The 15,674-nt window shown below is 44.8% G+C and overlaps 1 protein-coding gene and 1 non-coding gene across 2 annotated transcripts in view; both read left to right on the top strand.

The window, feature by feature from the left end:
- Positions 1-14,720, top strand: part of KLHL6 (kelch like family member 6) — a 56,668-nt gene extending 41,948 nt beyond the window's left edge. Inside the window, exons 4-7 of the mRNA XM_047099484.1 lie at positions 5,129-5,366; positions 10,255-10,457; positions 12,021-12,234; positions 13,831-14,720. Of these exons, the coding sequence (XP_046955440.1) occupies positions 5,129-5,366; positions 10,255-10,457; positions 12,021-12,234; positions 13,831-14,132 (957 nt within the window). The 3' untranslated portion in view covers positions 14,133-14,720. The remainder of the gene's footprint in view (positions 1-5,128; positions 5,367-10,254; positions 10,458-12,020; positions 12,235-13,830) is intronic.
- Positions 10,972-11,075, top strand: LOC124527440 (small nucleolar RNA U13). The gene has a single exon (XR_006965889.1). It is a non-coding gene; the product is annotated as a small nucleolar RNA U13 (small nucleolar RNA).
- Positions 14,721-15,674: the final 954 nt, after the last annotated feature.

The following is a 15,674-nucleotide window of genomic DNA, read 5'->3' as shown; positions in this document are numbered from 1 at the left end:
TGAACAGTGATGAGTACACAGAGGTAGGAGTCTAGGCAACCATATGGGCCCTGCCCTATGCTGGATATGTGGGTCACTGGCAGATGGCTCAGCACCGGGCATTAAAGCTCTCATAAAATTGCAGACTGTGTCAGTCTCTGCAGCTGCTCTCAGTTCAGGGTCTTGATCAACTACACTTCCAGTATTCTAGCTATTTTTATTTCTGCTTCCTGTTTCCTAAGTCCCTGAAATGCAGGTGATAAAGGTTTTCCTCTTCTATAAAATATCTGTACTATGCCTTCTGCAAAATTGCTGCTCTGAAGTATGTGCTCTCACTTCGGTGTTTGCAGCGTGGGGGAGAGTGGGAGACAGAAGTCTTCTATCTGGAAGAGTTTCCAGTGGCAGGAACTTGGGCTTGCGTTTAGGTAGATCTGAGTTTTAATCTTGACTGTACAATTTACTGACAGTGTGACCGTGGGTAAGCTACTTAGCTGCTTTAAAGCTCTGTCCTGCCCTGTAACGTGGAGATAATGATGTCTACCAACTGATACCAGTTGTTTTGAGAATTAAGTAAGGTAATGAACGTGATGTGGTTAGCAGCGTCTGGCTCATGGTGTAAGACCCCACAAATGAAGACTCTTCTCGTTCTTCTGCAGTTCCTTTATGGTGCTCTGTCTCCCACAACCAAGCATTTTCCTTCTCTGAAGCTAACATTTCTCTTTTCACTGTGTCCTAGGGTTGCTGATTTATTGTCCTAAATCCTCCCCAGGGCACTTTCTCATTCCCATGTTACAGTCTTGGTAGCTGAACCAACCAAACACAGTGATCTTCGAATCAGGGTCTCATTGCCAGTTGATTCCCTGAAACTCCCCGTCTGTTTGCTGCCTGAATGATCTTGGGTTTACTCCTCAGAATAGTAGTGAAAGCCTGGAGGCTAGTCTCTGAACACACTTCTCCCCTTAACCTTCCTTTTCCAAACTTGAACCCTTCTTGCCCTATCATTATCTCTCCCTTTTAACCTTGTTCCTCCCCTAAGCTCGTGGAGGTGGCAGCGGTGGGATATTTTAGAACCCTAAAAGCAGATGTCAATCCACATTTGATTTAGGGGTGGTAGCCAGTACCTTCATTGAGAGAAGTCTTTTGGGGCAGAGAAAGTTTCTCCTGTATTTAATTACCTCCTAAATTTCCTGCGACCACCTTGATGTGTACCAAAGACTGCTCTGACCTGTGTGGTGTCATTCATTCCTGAGGACAGAGGGGGCAAAGGCTCAGCCTTGAGGACAGCTTTGTTGAAGCAATATGATCACTTCTGTTGGTCCTCTAGTACAGGCCCTGTTAATGAGTAGTCAGTAAGGTGAAACTGCCTGTTCTATTGAAAAAAATTTTTTAATGTTTATTTTTTGAGGGAGGGAGGGAGGGGGAGAGAGAGAGAGAGAGAGAACAGGGGGGAGGGGCAAAGAGAGAGAGGGAGACACAGAGTCTGAAGCAGGCTCCAGGCTCTGAGCTCTCAGCCCGACAGGGGTCTCAAACCCATGATCCACAATGTTTAATGTTTATTTTTTGAGGGAGGGAGGGAGGGAGAGAGAGGGAGAGAGAGAACAGGGGGGAGGGGCAAGGAGAGAGAGGGAGACACAGAGTCTGAAGCAGGCTCCAGGCTCTGAGCTGTCAGCACAGAGCCTGACGCAGGGCTCAAACTCACGGACCTTGAGATCATGACCTGAGCCAAAGTCGGATGCTTAAGGGACGGAGACACCCGGGTTGCCCCTGCCTGTTCTGTTTTTAACAATCGGAAAATAAACTGGTTAAGCCTGATTGTTGCATGCGATTCTTTGGCAAACACTTCTGTGTGTCTGCAATAAAGTTGCACATCTCTGACTTCAGACAGGCACGTCTCATGCCTTTGGAGTTAATATTTTGCCAAATGTAGCTGTGTTTACAGTTTGATAATAGTGCCACCACTGAGGAGTCCTGCAGTGCCAAGTGATAAGGCAGGTCTTAATACCCAGCAATTCCATCAACTAGATGCCTGTATTAGTTTTCTGTTGCGGTGCAACAAATTATCCAAAACTTTACAGTTTAAGACAACAAACATTTATTATCTCACAGCTGGCAGGAATCTAGGCTTAGTGGTTTAGTTGGGTGGTTCTGGCTCATAGTCTCTTACAAAGTTGTAGTCAAGCCATTAGCTGGGGCTGTGGTCATCTCAAAGCTCAAGCAGGGTTGGAGGATCAACTTCCAAGCTCATGCATAGGATTGTTGAGAGGTGTGTGTTCCTTGCTGGCTATTGGCTAGAAGCCTCAGTTTCTGCCAGATGGGCTTCTCCATAGCAGCTGGCTTTCCCCAGAGCAAATGGCCCCAGAAAAACTGAGAGAGCAATCAAGATGAAAGCTATAGTGCTTTTGATAACCTAGTTTCAGCAGAGATATACCATCACCTTTGCTGTATTCTGTTGGCCCAGGGACCAACTCTGGAATAATGTGGGGAGAACAACATAAAATGTAAATATCCTGAGGTGGGGATTGCTGGGTACCACTGAGGAAGCTGTTTACAACAGTGATCTAGACTGGAAAAAAATATCTGTATCAGGTCCTGAGTTACCTAGCTCTCCTATTCATTCATTCATTCATTCATTCATTCACTCACTCATTCAACAAAGGTTTATAGAAACTCACAACCTCCAAGCACTGTTCTTGATGCTGAGAATCCATTGAAGAATAAGGGCTGTTCCTGCCCTCAGGGATCTTCTAGTAAATTACAAAGAAGTATGCAAAGTGCTGTGATGGGGAAATTCAGGACTGTGGGAACATGTGTGGAAAGTCAGGAGGCACCTGGATGGCTCAGTCAGTTAAGTGTCTGATTCTTGGTTTCAGCTCAGGTCATGATCTCATGGTTTCATGAGTTCAAGCCCTGCATCGGACTCCGTGCCAACAGTGTAGAGCCTTCTTGAGATTGTCTCCTCCCTTTCTCTCTGCCCCTCCCCCACTTGTGCGCTCTGTGTGTGCACGCTCGCGCGCGCGCTCTCTCTTTCTCTCTCTGGTGCACCTGGGTGGCTCAGTCGGTTAAGCATTTGACTTCGGCTCAGGCCATGATCTCCAGGTTTGTGAGTTCAAGCCCCGCATTGGGTTTTGTGCTGACAGCTCAGAGCCTGGAGCCTGCTTCGGATTCTGTGTCTCCCTCTCTCTGTGTTCCTCCCCTGCTCCCATTCTCTCTCTGTCTCTCAAAAATAAATAAAGATTAAAAAAAAAAAAAGAAAGTCAAGAATAGGCTCTTGGAGGAAAGGACAATGGGACATTACAAATAGTGCCAATGACTTAAAAGGTAAGTGGATGGGGAAGTGGTGTGGGAAATCAAGGACAGATATTAGGTGGGGATCCAGATAGCAGGCAGAAATGCAGGGGTTTTAGTCAATTGGAGCAGAGTCTTACATAGCCCAGGACTCAGGAATGGGGTACCAGTCTGGGAATCCGGAGTAAGATCACAGTTGAGTCCCCTACTGGCCAGCAGGCTACTGAGGCAGGAAAGCAGTCACTATGAAGAAGATAGGGGGCTTTGGAGGGAGGCTGAGGCATGGCTCTCAGAGCTGGAATAAAGGTCACGTGGGGACCAGTTCTGGGAGGAACCCATTGCTGTCCTCTAAGCATTGCCCTACAATCCCTAATCCTCTTGAGAGGTTGTGCTGTGAACCAGGGTAGATAGTTGGAAAGAAAATCACAGACTGGCAAAAACTGTCTTTGGTGCTCATCTCTCAGCTCCTGTCCTGCCAGCTTGGTATTCTCATAGTGCCTCCAAGTTCCCAGGACCACCCCTCCCACCTTTATCTCAGTTGTCTTTTCCACTGTCAATGCCCTCAGGTTCTGCCCATTGCCCCACACATCCTTACTTTCTGCTGGCCCCCAGAAGAGAGTCCTGCCACAGACTTTATGGCCATGAATTGAGGATGCAGAATTTACTGTATCTGACTCTTTGGTACAAAAAAACGAAGTCTGTGATGGACAAGTAGAAGTTGGATTTGGCTGGCCTATGATTACTTGTGACCATTGATTGGATTCACCACTTAGGGTGCAGTTTTTGCTACTGTAACTTGTTTGTTGCATCTGTGGTCAAGACTGAAGCTTCATAGTCTGTGTTAGGTCAGCTTGACCTTGCAGGAAAAAGCCGCTTTGGTCATCTGGGAAATGGGTGCTGCCTCTCTGTCTCCCATCAACCCACCTGCAGAACCTTCCCCACTGAGCCCAAGGGACAGATGGAACCAGGAGGAGGGAAGGCGTCCCCTTTCCCTAAGAATGCCGATATGACATCTCCAGCTGCTCCTACCACCATGACTACCTGTTAAGGGCTGTGCATGTGCCAGGTGCTCTGCTCATCCCTCTACGTCATGACTTCATGAGTGCTCACAATGACCTGATGGCACAGAAGTGATGACAGGCATTTGCAGAGATTGTGTTGCTTCTCCAAGGTCACATGGCCATACGTGATGAAACCAGGGCCAAACTCTGGTGTGTTTGATTTACAAACCTCTGTTCTTTAAGCTGGGTTCAAATATCTGCGGTGTGGGTGTATTTGCTTGTTCAAGGCTCTGAAGGGTCATATCTTTGGTGTTGGAACCCAGTCCTCCAACCTCCCCAGCCACACCGTGCTCCCTTTTGGTTTTTCCTTCCTAAGTCTCTAAGTGCTCTTAGGTGCCTACTATCAGGACTTCTCTTTCAGAAGAGGTCGGGTGGTGAGCAAAGTCTGGGATATCATCAAGAAATTGAAACCAGGAGAGAGTGGAAGGTGGCCAAAAATGAAATTTCAGGATTCAAGCCCTGGTGAGGCAAGAAGTGCATTTAATGTAAATGGACCTGGATTTCTTAAGACAGCAGCAAAAGCAACAATAGGTAGCCTTTGTTGAGTACCTGTTATACACCAGGCCTCTTTCAGGCCAAGCACACCATGTGTATGATACCATTTAATCCTCACAACAAACCTATGAGGTAGTTACCACTAAAATTCCCATTACACAGATGATGAAACTGAGGCTCAAGGAGGTGAGGTCACCTGGTCATATGGTGGCAGAGTTGGGAATTGGGCTCTTCTCTGTCTGGCTCCATAGCCTAGTCTCTGAACCTCTGTGTCATCCTGCCTTTATGTACGCCCGTTGGTTTTCCAGATCATTTCCGAGCGCACCAAGCCCAGGATGCATGAGTTTCAGTCTGAGGTATTCATGATCATTGGTGGCTGCACAAAGGATGAACGGTTTGTGGCGGAGGTAACCTGCCTGGACCCCCTGAGGCGCAGCCGCCTGGAGGTGGCCAAGCTCCCCATGACGGAGCATGAGCTGGAGAGTGAGAACAAGAAGTGGGTGGAGTTTGCATGCGTGACATTGAAAAATGAGGTCTACATCTCAGGTAAGCAGGAGCCACATGATGCCAAAGCAAGCCCCAGTGGCACGATGTACTTTCCTGAGTGAGAGCCAGGCCACCATCTTACAAGAATTCCTGTGAATGGCAATGGTCTAACTCTGACTGGATCAGCATACAGAAACCCAGGGGGTCTTATCTGGGAAAGCACATTATTACTTAATGGACACTAACCTGTGAGCAGTATTGTACTAGGATCTGGGGTAGCAGGCAGACAGGTCCAGTCCTTCATGGAAAAGGAAGAAGTAAACTGATACTAGAGTTTATTTGGTGTTTGCTCTAGGTGTAGGGTTCTGAGCTGGTCACTGGGAATACAGTAATGAATAAAAATGTCTGCTCTTCTCCCCAGACCTGAACCTCAGCTCAAGTTTACTGTCATACTTTTAGATGCTCCAGTAGAACATAGTACTTTTTCGTTTCACACTTCTTTCTTTCTTTTTTTTTTTTTTTTTGAGAGAGAGAGAGAGAGAGAACGTGCAAAAGTAGGGGGGAGAGAGGCAGAGGGAGAGAGCCAGAGAAAGAGAGAGAATCCCAAGCAGGCTCCACACTTGGCACTGGGCCCGTTGTGGGCTTGATACAACAACCCTGGGATCACGATGCCAAGCCGAAATCAAGAGTCAGATGCTCAACTGACTGAGCTACCCAGGCACCCCTCATTTCTCTCTTCTAAGTTATTTGCTTAATTATTTACAATTACACTATGCCTCATTCCCATTAGTCCTTCAATTCTACAAGAGTCAATACCATATTGTCAGTACCTAGTACTGTGCCTAGCTACATAGTAAATAATAAATATTTATTAAGTGACAAAATCTGTACCATTTTAACAGCACAGTAGGTGAATTTTCACTTTGGTGGCATTTCATCATTTGCCTGTCACACCAACTCTGTAAGGTAGGTGATTTTAATCTCCAAGTTACAAGTGGAGAAAATGGAGGCTCTGAAAGATTATGGAACATATCTAAAGACAGGTCATACCTTGGTAAATGTCAGACAGGGTTCCAACCCAGGTTCTGTGAGTCCCATCCTCTCCCAATGACATCAAAAGTCACCCAGCTCTTCTGGGAGCCCCAAGGAAGGAGACAAGCATACCTTGTCCTCTCTTGGAGGCTTTTTCTAATCTGAACTTGTTTGGGGAAGAGCTTCTTCGCAGAACTGGCTTCCTCCAAAGTCAAGGGCAGGTCAGTTCTTCCCTGGGTATGTTAATACCATAGATTAGATTATAGCTTTCATTTATCTTGTAGAAGTATTTTTTTATTGTTGTAGAAGATTCAAATAATACAGGGTGTAAAGTAAAATATGGCAGTTTCTCTGTGCTATTACAATCCTATACGTTTTAACTTTTTTACAAAAATAGTTTTATATTGGCTTAGAGTAAGTAATGCCAGCTGCTGTAACAAACACTAACTCTCAGAGAATTATGGCAGTAGTATGTGGGCACTGGGGGGTGTGGACCTCCTTCACTCAGTCATTCAGGGACCGAGGTTCTTTGCATCTTATGATGCTGCTGTTTTCCACACGTGGTCTTCAAGTTTGATGCATTAGAGGAAGAAGGAGACACTGAACAAGTTGAGAAAGCATACCTGCTCATAACAACCTCAGCCTGGACATGAGGCATCAGTCTTCTCACATGCTATTAGCAAGAACTAGCCACGTACCCCCACCCCTGCAGTCCCAGCTCCCATGCGGTGGGCTAGGAAATGCAGTTGAGCTGTGTGTACAGGAGGAAAAGACAGATTTGGGAACCATAGTCAGTCTTTGTCACATACACTACATATGTTGTTCTACAACTTGTCCTTCGCCTCACTTAAACTTGTTGTTGTCTATTTAAAAGTGACACTGGGGGCGCCTGAATCGCTCAGTCGGTTGAGCATCTGACTCTTGATTTGGGCTCAAGTCATGATCCCAGGCTCATGAGATTCAGCCCCTTGACAGGCTCCTTGCTGAGCATGGAGCCTGCTTACGATTCTCTCTCCCTCCTGCTCTTCTCCCCAGCTCTCACGTGCATGCTCTTTCTCTCTCTAAAATAATAATAATAATAATAATAATAATAATAATAAATGACATGAGCAATACATGAAGTCATGCTTGTTATACACAGTTAAATCACAGAGATTTGTGCTTCAATTAACAGTCTCTTTTGGGCATCATCACGTGTTGACATAAGGGATCTGTCATGTGGATTAAGTGATGTAATATGTATTACATAAAGCACAGCACAATCCCAAGCACATAGGAGAGCTCAGCAGTGCTATTCTTCATTATTGGTAGTGTTCTTTCCACCAGCTTCAGGGCAGTCTACTGATTGAATGAAATACAGTTTTTTCAGCTTTTATTTTCCCACTGGAAAAAAATGCTGCAATAGGCATTTTAATACACATGTGTTTATGAACTTGTGCTGCTCTTTGGAGAGATTCCTGGAAGTGGTCATAAGATGTGTCCATTTAGAATTTTTGTAGATGTTACTAAACTGGTACCAGTTTGCAGTTCAACCAACGTTGAATGACATGGCCCATTTTCTTCATCCTTGCTGACATTTTTTTATTATCAATTGCATTTTTTTCATAGCCCAAAATGTTTATATTTACATTCTTGGATCATTAATGATGTTAGCATATTTTCATATATTTATTAGCTAACACTTTATTTTTGAAAATTATCTATTCCTACCCTTTGTTCTTTATTGGTTGTTTGTCTTTTTAGTAATTTTTTGCAGTTCTTATTCTATGTCCTTTGCTATTTGTGTTGCAAATAGTTTCTCTCAGACTATGGTTATCTTTGACCTTCAATTTATATTTTATATAGTAACTTTCTTTCCTATGTGATTCTGCGTTTTGTGTCATGCTTAGAAAGCCCCTCCTCACCCCAAGATCATCAGCATCTCCCATACATTCTCCAGTTACTTTTATACCATTTACTTTTGAATTTTATTTTAACTATAATGTGAAAGAAGGCTCTAACTTCATTTTTCCCTAAGTAGTCAATTGTTCTAATACCATTTATTTAATGATTCTTATATCTTTCAGTCTGTTCTGTACTCTTGTTTTTCATTGGTCAGTTTGTCTCATTTGATGCTAGTACCACACTGCTTTTATTATTGTAGCTTTTTAGTATATTTTAATATTTGCTGGGAAAATCCTCCTTGTTCATTCTTTTTTCAAAAGTTTCTCAGACATTTTTCCAAATTTACTCTTCCAAATGAAATTTAGAATGATCTCTTCAAGTTCCCTGAAAAGTCCTGAAGGCACTGAATGTATTGATGAACTTGGGGAGGGCTGACATCTTTACAGCCCTCGTCTGTCCTCTCGTCTATGCACATGTCATGCCTCCAACCTAATCAGGCCTTCTTTACATCTTGAGGTAAAACTCATAGAGTTTTTGTTTCCTTCTTAATACAGTGTGCATACATTACTTTGAAAGTATATAGTTATTTTATAACTTTAGATGCTGTCGCATTGGGATCAATATCACGCACAGTGTTTTGAATAGAGACCTCTAAAATGCACACAACCCGAGGGAAAAATGGTTGAACTATGTGAACAGAAACTTCATGGAAGAAGAAGCTCAGGAAAAACCATACCATGGTGTTATTTTTCTCCATCAGCTTGCAAAACAAAATAAGCCAAAAAACGCTCTTAATATATGCTGTGAGTGGGGTATAGGGAAAGGTCAACCAGGACAGCTCTGGAAGGCTCTTTGGCAACACCTATAAAAATTCAAGGTGTGCATGCCTTTCCCTTAGAAATCTCACTTCTGGGCTCTACCTTAGAGAAACATTTACCCAGGACACAGAGCATCATCAGTGATACACATTGCCCCACTAGTGCACATTTATAAGTCTGAAAAGTACATCTTTTTTTTTTAGATTTTATTTATTTATTTTTGAGAGAGAGAGAGAGAGAGAGAGAGCAGGGGAGGGGCAGAGAGAGAGGGAGAGAGAGAATCTCAAGCAGGCTCCATGCTCGCAGTGCAGATCCCAACGTGGGTCTCGAACCCACAAACCATGAAATTATGACTTGAGCTGAAATCCAGAGTTGGACGGTTAACCAACTGAGCCACCCAGGTGTCCCTGAAAAGTACATGCTTTGCTTTAAGTAGTTGGTGATACTCTATGCTGATGGGGAATAGAAACACAAAGCCGTTAAAATATTTTTATTAAAATCCCCCCAAAGATCTTGGTCTCTCTCCCTAACTGAATTATGTATTTTCAGAGAGTTGTCTTGAAAAAAATATTTACCATCTCATTCTCAAATTGTCTGTTGTGAGTATCTAATTCTTTTATAATAAAATCTTTTAACAATAGGACAAACCCTACTTATGTTTTTTATATAGATCAGAGATTTGAACCAAGACAATTTTGTAAGATTTCTTGGTGATTTTCCCAGGTTTGTATTTGTCTAAATAAACAAGCAAACAGAACTTAAGGTACTTCCTAATTTGCCTGCCGGTCAAGGTTCTCCTATCCCCACTGCAGTGGTCCAACCTTACTTGTCCTGCTTTACTTCCTACCCCTTGGCTGCACAGACACTGAGTCCAGGTGCCTGCTGGCCCCCATCCACCCAGGCCACTTGGATGCCACTCCCCTGGAGACTTCTCTGGACCCAATTCACTCAGCCACCTCTTTCTGAACTCTCACAGCACAGACATGACACCTAGCACAGTCTGGTACACGATTCACCCCAGCCTCACCTGGCTTTCTCTATTCCCCTATGTTGGCTCGATTTCCCCATCCAGACCACACACACCTTCACAATTTCTTTTGTTTGGGAGCAGAGCTGACCTGGGGATATAGCATTTAAGGACTGTGGGAAATTATGGGGGAAGCTGTGTTTCTGATATATGTGGTGGCTTCTTAAATGCTCTGTATCTCTTCTAGGTGGCAAAGAGACACAGCATGATGTTTGGAAATATAATTCTTCAATCAACAAATGGATTCAAATTGAGTATTTGAACATAGGCCGCTGGAGGCATAAAATGGTGGTATTAGGTGGCAAGGTCTATGTGATTGGAGGTTTTGATGGCTTACAGAGGATCAACAATGTGGAGACCTATGATCCCTTCCATAACTGCTGGTCAGAGGTATAGCAGATTATTTCTATGAGTAATTTTGTATTATTACTTCAAAGCTTTAAAAAAGAAATATGTGCCAATGTAGGTATATGGCTTTCTGATCTCTCTGCTCCCACTGAGAACATTTTTGGTGGCTCCAAGCTTCCCTCTTAATAGGAGCCATTGCTTCAGCATTGCTGATCAGGTCAGAGAAACAACTTCCTTTCAGACGGGGAAGCTCTGCGTGGGCACCTGTCTATCCTGGCAAGAAGCCCAGATGTAGAGGGGAGGCTTGGTTCTAACCTCAGTCTGCATGTCTGAGCTCAGAGTCTGTCTCCTCAGATGCCATCTGCCCTTGTTGTCTCCCCAGTGGGCATACAGAGATCCCTTTCCTACACTGTTTACTGATTCAGAGTCATTTGGTAGTGTTTAGAAGTTAGCCCTTGTAATTATGCTAGGTGAATAAACTCCGGAGATCTGCTGTACAACATTGTGCTTACAGATAACAGCACTGCATTTTATGCTTAAAAAGTTGTTAAGAGATATCCTTTTGTAGTTCATAAGTGTGATGATTGGGTCTTCAAACCATTGTGTGACATGTGCCGCCCTCAAACCTTGTTACAACCTTGGCACATTACCTGTCTGATGTGGAAAAAAAATTTGTTAAGAGAGTAGATCTCATGTTAAATGTCATAATAATAATAATAATAAGAGTAAAACAGTTTCACTTCCTGTATTTCCAGGTTATTCTTAATTACAAATTTTCTTTCTCCTTATGAGACTATATGTCAGAGTATGTTCCACTTTGGGGAGTGTAAAACATGGCCATCAGAGGCACAAGCAAAGGTAGCTACATCATCATGGCATCTAACCAAGCAAGACCTGTCAACCTGAAAACTGCTATATAGCCCTTCATATTTTATAGCAGTGTGCCCTACATCTTCTCAACTTGTCAAGTGCTATGACAGCTGCTCCATGACCCAAGAGGGCCATGTCAAAAGGCAAGAAGCTCTTGGAAGTCCCCTTGAGTGCCCTGGGGTTCACAGGGTAGAAGCACAGGTCTGGCTAAATACCAAAATCTTCATGCTGCCCCAGAGTGGGAGTCTGCTTACCTATGGCCCCCTGAAACCCTTATATCAGCTTTTCTTCCTAGATAAAAGCAATAAGGGCAATGGCACATAGTAGGCACTCAGTAAATATTTTTTGAATGAAGGAACACATGAATGAATAGAAATATGCATGTTTGAGAAAGTATTTTCCTCCAAATAGTGGCTGGTTTCATCTGTATAAGCACTTATTCCTATGTACACCTTCCCTCCCCTGATAGCTGGACTCTGGGAGAAACAGGCTGGAAACATCCAACACTGAACCCGTTCTAGCCTGTCCAGAGCCTGCAGAGAGGGTGGGAAATGAGTGCTTTGACCTCATGTCTCAAGGGGAGTCAAGCCCACAGGCCTTGTGACTTCAGGCAAAGGATGCCCAGGCTTATGTTCTCGAGCTCCTGGCCTGTGTCCTGTGAACCACTGCAGCAGTCTGGGGGCAGTCTGTAGCTGTGTGACTGACAGCTTCTCCTGATGCCCTGTGCCTCCACAGGCAGCACCCCTTCTTGTCCACGTCAGTTCCTTCGCAGCTACCAGCCATAAGAAGAAACTCTATGTGATTGGGGGCGGGCCCAATGGGAAACTGGCCACAGACAAGACTCAGTGTTATGACCCTTCAACCAATAAATGGAATTTAAAGTCATCCATGCCGGTGGAGGCTAAATGCATCAATGCTGTCAGTTTCCGGGACCGCATCTATGTTGTTGGTAAGTAAATGAATGGCATCTTATTTATCTGAGGTCCGCCACCCATGCAGCCATGGGGGTAGATCAGATAAGGCCCTCCTGGGAACTCACATGGATTCCTGGGTGATGTGGGTGAGGTGGAAAAGGAAGAGAAGGGATTGGTCCAGGCCTTGGTGGGAATTACCTTGTAGTACTGGACACAGAGACAGCCCACGTTTAGGGTACATACAAAATATGACAGTGGGGCCCAGTGGAGGAGCCAGAAGTTGCCACAGGAACAAAGTGTGCTGCAAACATTAGCAAATGTATGAAAATTGAAGTGTGCACAGTACAGTAAGTGACCGATGAATGGTAGCTATCATTATTTCTTATTTTGTGTTCATGGGAATTTTACTCTTTCCACTTGCTCTGGGACTCTGAAAAGTTGCATTTAGCCACAAGGAAAGCCTGGCTAGCCATACCACAGTTGGCATGGAATTGTTAAGGATGACAGATCTCAATACCAACTACTCATTAGAATCACCTAGGGAGCTTTTTACAAAAATGTGCATAGCTAGGCCCTATTCCAGAGCAATTATATCAGAATGAGAGGGAGCACGTTGGTCTACAGTACAAGGTGTTTCTTTTTTTTTAATTTTTATTTAATGTTTTACTATTTTTGAGAGAGAGAGAGAGAGAGAGAGAGAGAGACAGAGTATGAGCAGGGGAGGGGCAGAGAGAGAGAGAGAGGGAGACATAGAATCTGAAGCAGGCTCCAGGCTCTGAGCTGTCAACACAGAGCCCAACGCCGGGCTTGAACTTGTGAACCTCGCAATGGTGACCTGAGCTGAAGTTGGACATTTAACTGACTGAGCCACCCAGGCGCCCCAACAGTGCAAGGTGTTTCTAATGTGCAGGTGACTTTCATGTGCAGCCATGACTGAGAATTACTGATTAAGGAGATGCCAAAAATATGTAACTTCAGCAAACAAGAACTAATCAGAGCAGGCTTCCTGGAGGCAGAATACAGGAACAGATTAAGGAAAACCCCCTTCTCTCTCTTGCTTCAGGTTTCCTGTGTGTTTATGGTCAGCCTCATGACTTCAAAGCTCATCTTAAGATGGGTAACTTGGGCTGGCGTCCCAGGTCATGCTCAGTCTACAAAGAGACGCCACCACCTCCAGTCACTGCCATGTATCGATAGCTTCTGTGTACCAGGCTTTCTGCAGGTGCTTTATGAGCATGGTCCTTCTGACGTCTTACAACCACCGCAGCCTCAGTGCTTATGGTTACAGTAAAAAAGTGGCAGAGCTGGGGTTGTGAGCTGAGTGCCCCAGCTGTACCAGGCGGTATTTCTTCTAGGGAGCAGTCTTAGGATACATTTTGGCACCACGTGAAGCCAGTCGTCCTTGAGACCCTGATTAGCGCCTGGCAGCAGAGTTTAAGGGGCTCTGTAAAGTGTTTCCAGCACAGACATACTGTCCCTAGAATCCATCAGAGCTTTCTGGAGAGCCGTGAAGCTCCTATTTCCATTGGCGAGATGGTAGATTTGACCTAGCAGAAGTGGGCTTTTTGTGGTTAAAGGGGAAGAAAACCAGAAAAACAATAGATGCTCACCGTGTTTCCCTTCCTCCTCAGGAGGGGCTATGAGAGCGCTGTACGCCTACAGCCCTCTGGAAGACAGCTGGTGCCTGGTGACCCAGCTCAGCCACGAGAGGGCCAGCTGCGGCATCGCGCCCTGCAACAACCGGCTCTACATCACTGGGGGGCGGGACGAGAAGAACGAGGTCATCGCCACGGTGCTGTGCTGGGACCCCGAGGCCCAGAAACTGACGGAGGAGTGTGTCCTGCCCCGGGGGGTGTCGCACCACGGCAGTGTCACCATCAGGAAATCTTACACCCACATCCGGAGGATCGTGCCCGGAGCCGTGTCGGTGTGACTGCGGGAGGGCGGAGCCACGGGGGCGCGGGGAGAGGTGCCAGGAGACCTCCCTCCTCACCTGTTGCCCGGGTTCGTCCCACTTGAGACAGCAGGCTGGGCTGGAGCTACAGGCCACACACCTGGGTTCCCCGCGGCTCCGCATGGGAGCTCCTTTTGGAAGTCACAGCTTTGGGACACCAGCCAGGAATGTTTGTGCGACCTACCTCAGGAGGGAAGAAGAGTAATATGTAACATTCAGGACAGACCTGTCCCCTGCCAGGTTCTGTGCCAAGCACTTTTGTGTATCAGTTTGTTTAACCACCATAATGTACCTGGTCACCGGACATTATCACTTCTGTTTTACAGGTGAGGAAACTGAGTTTCAGAGAGGCGAAGTACTTTGTCCCTGGTCACCCAGATTATAAGTAGCTAAGCCAAGAGGCTAACTCCAGGTCTTTTCAATTTCAAGGTCAGTGACGGTTCTGTCATGCTGCCTATTTCTGCATAGGAAAACAACAAACTAAACTGGCTCATTTTTTGTTTCTGACAAGTTTGCTGAAGGATTCACTCAGCAAGGTGGGGAAATAAAGTTTTTTTTTTTTCTTTCTTTTTTTTCTTATATTTAAACCACATGGAATCCTTGGTGTTAGAGCCTGGGGCTCCTTGTCAAGAGGGTCCCAAGTGTTGTTCCATCTGACAGGACCGGAAGATGGGTCTGGGAAGACCTATATGCTTTGAAAGAGATAAAAAATAACTTCTCACCCATCAAAACCTCTCTCTCTCTTTTTTTTAATGATCACAGAGGTGCACTTTGGACTAGAACTCTTGTTGCCAGACACAATTGTACCTTCAGCAGAGTCCAGTGCCCCGGCCTCTCAACATCCAACACTTGTATTGCAGTGTTACAAGGGGTTTCCCAGAGACTCAGAATACTGTTTTTGTTGTTGTTTTTAATGTAAACATCCCTACACTGCTGGCCACTGCAAGAATGACTGACCCTTCTTGACAGTATACTTTCTGCTTTTTAGACTGTGACTCGAGTCCATGTCCCTGAGACCCCACCCTCCTGGAACCTTAGTTTTCAGGATCCTTTCAAGCCCTTCTGTTTGGTTTTTGGTTCAGTTTGGCACAATTTTGACTCAAGGAGTGGAGTCTGTCCTTCACTCTGATAGAGCTTTCCAATGAGCTCACTGGAAATTCATTCTAATCCCCAAGTTGGGGAAACAGATTAAGAGATCCTGTTTCATGTGCTGTACTTAAAGAGCAACAACAATGATAGCAACATAGTAACTGCATTACCCAATGCGTTTTATTTTCATCATATGATTTCAAATCTCTTTAATAGAGTTTTATTTCATGTCAGAGGCAGCACATTGTGCCTGTACTTCTGGAACAGTTTGGGCAGTAGCGGTTTTAGAGTTTATAGTGAGTTGAATTTTCATAGAAAAGTTATGGTTAGAAGAAGCTTAAAGTTCCAAGCTGATAAAAAAGGACTTGGAACATTACAAATGAGATTTCTGTGTATGCTTAGATCATTGAGGATAAATATAAACACATGTTG

Source organism: Lynx rufus, unplaced genomic scaffold (assembly GCF_022079265.1).
Source record: "Lynx rufus isolate CCGP_SWC_20201006 ecotype Redwood Valley unplaced genomic scaffold, mLynRuf1.p SCAF_5, whole genome shotgun sequence".
Lineage (NCBI taxonomy): Eukaryota > Metazoa > Chordata > Mammalia > Carnivora > Felidae > Lynx > Lynx rufus.
Note: the sequence above shows the minus strand (reverse complement) of the source record. Positions and strands in the feature narration are given on the sequence as shown.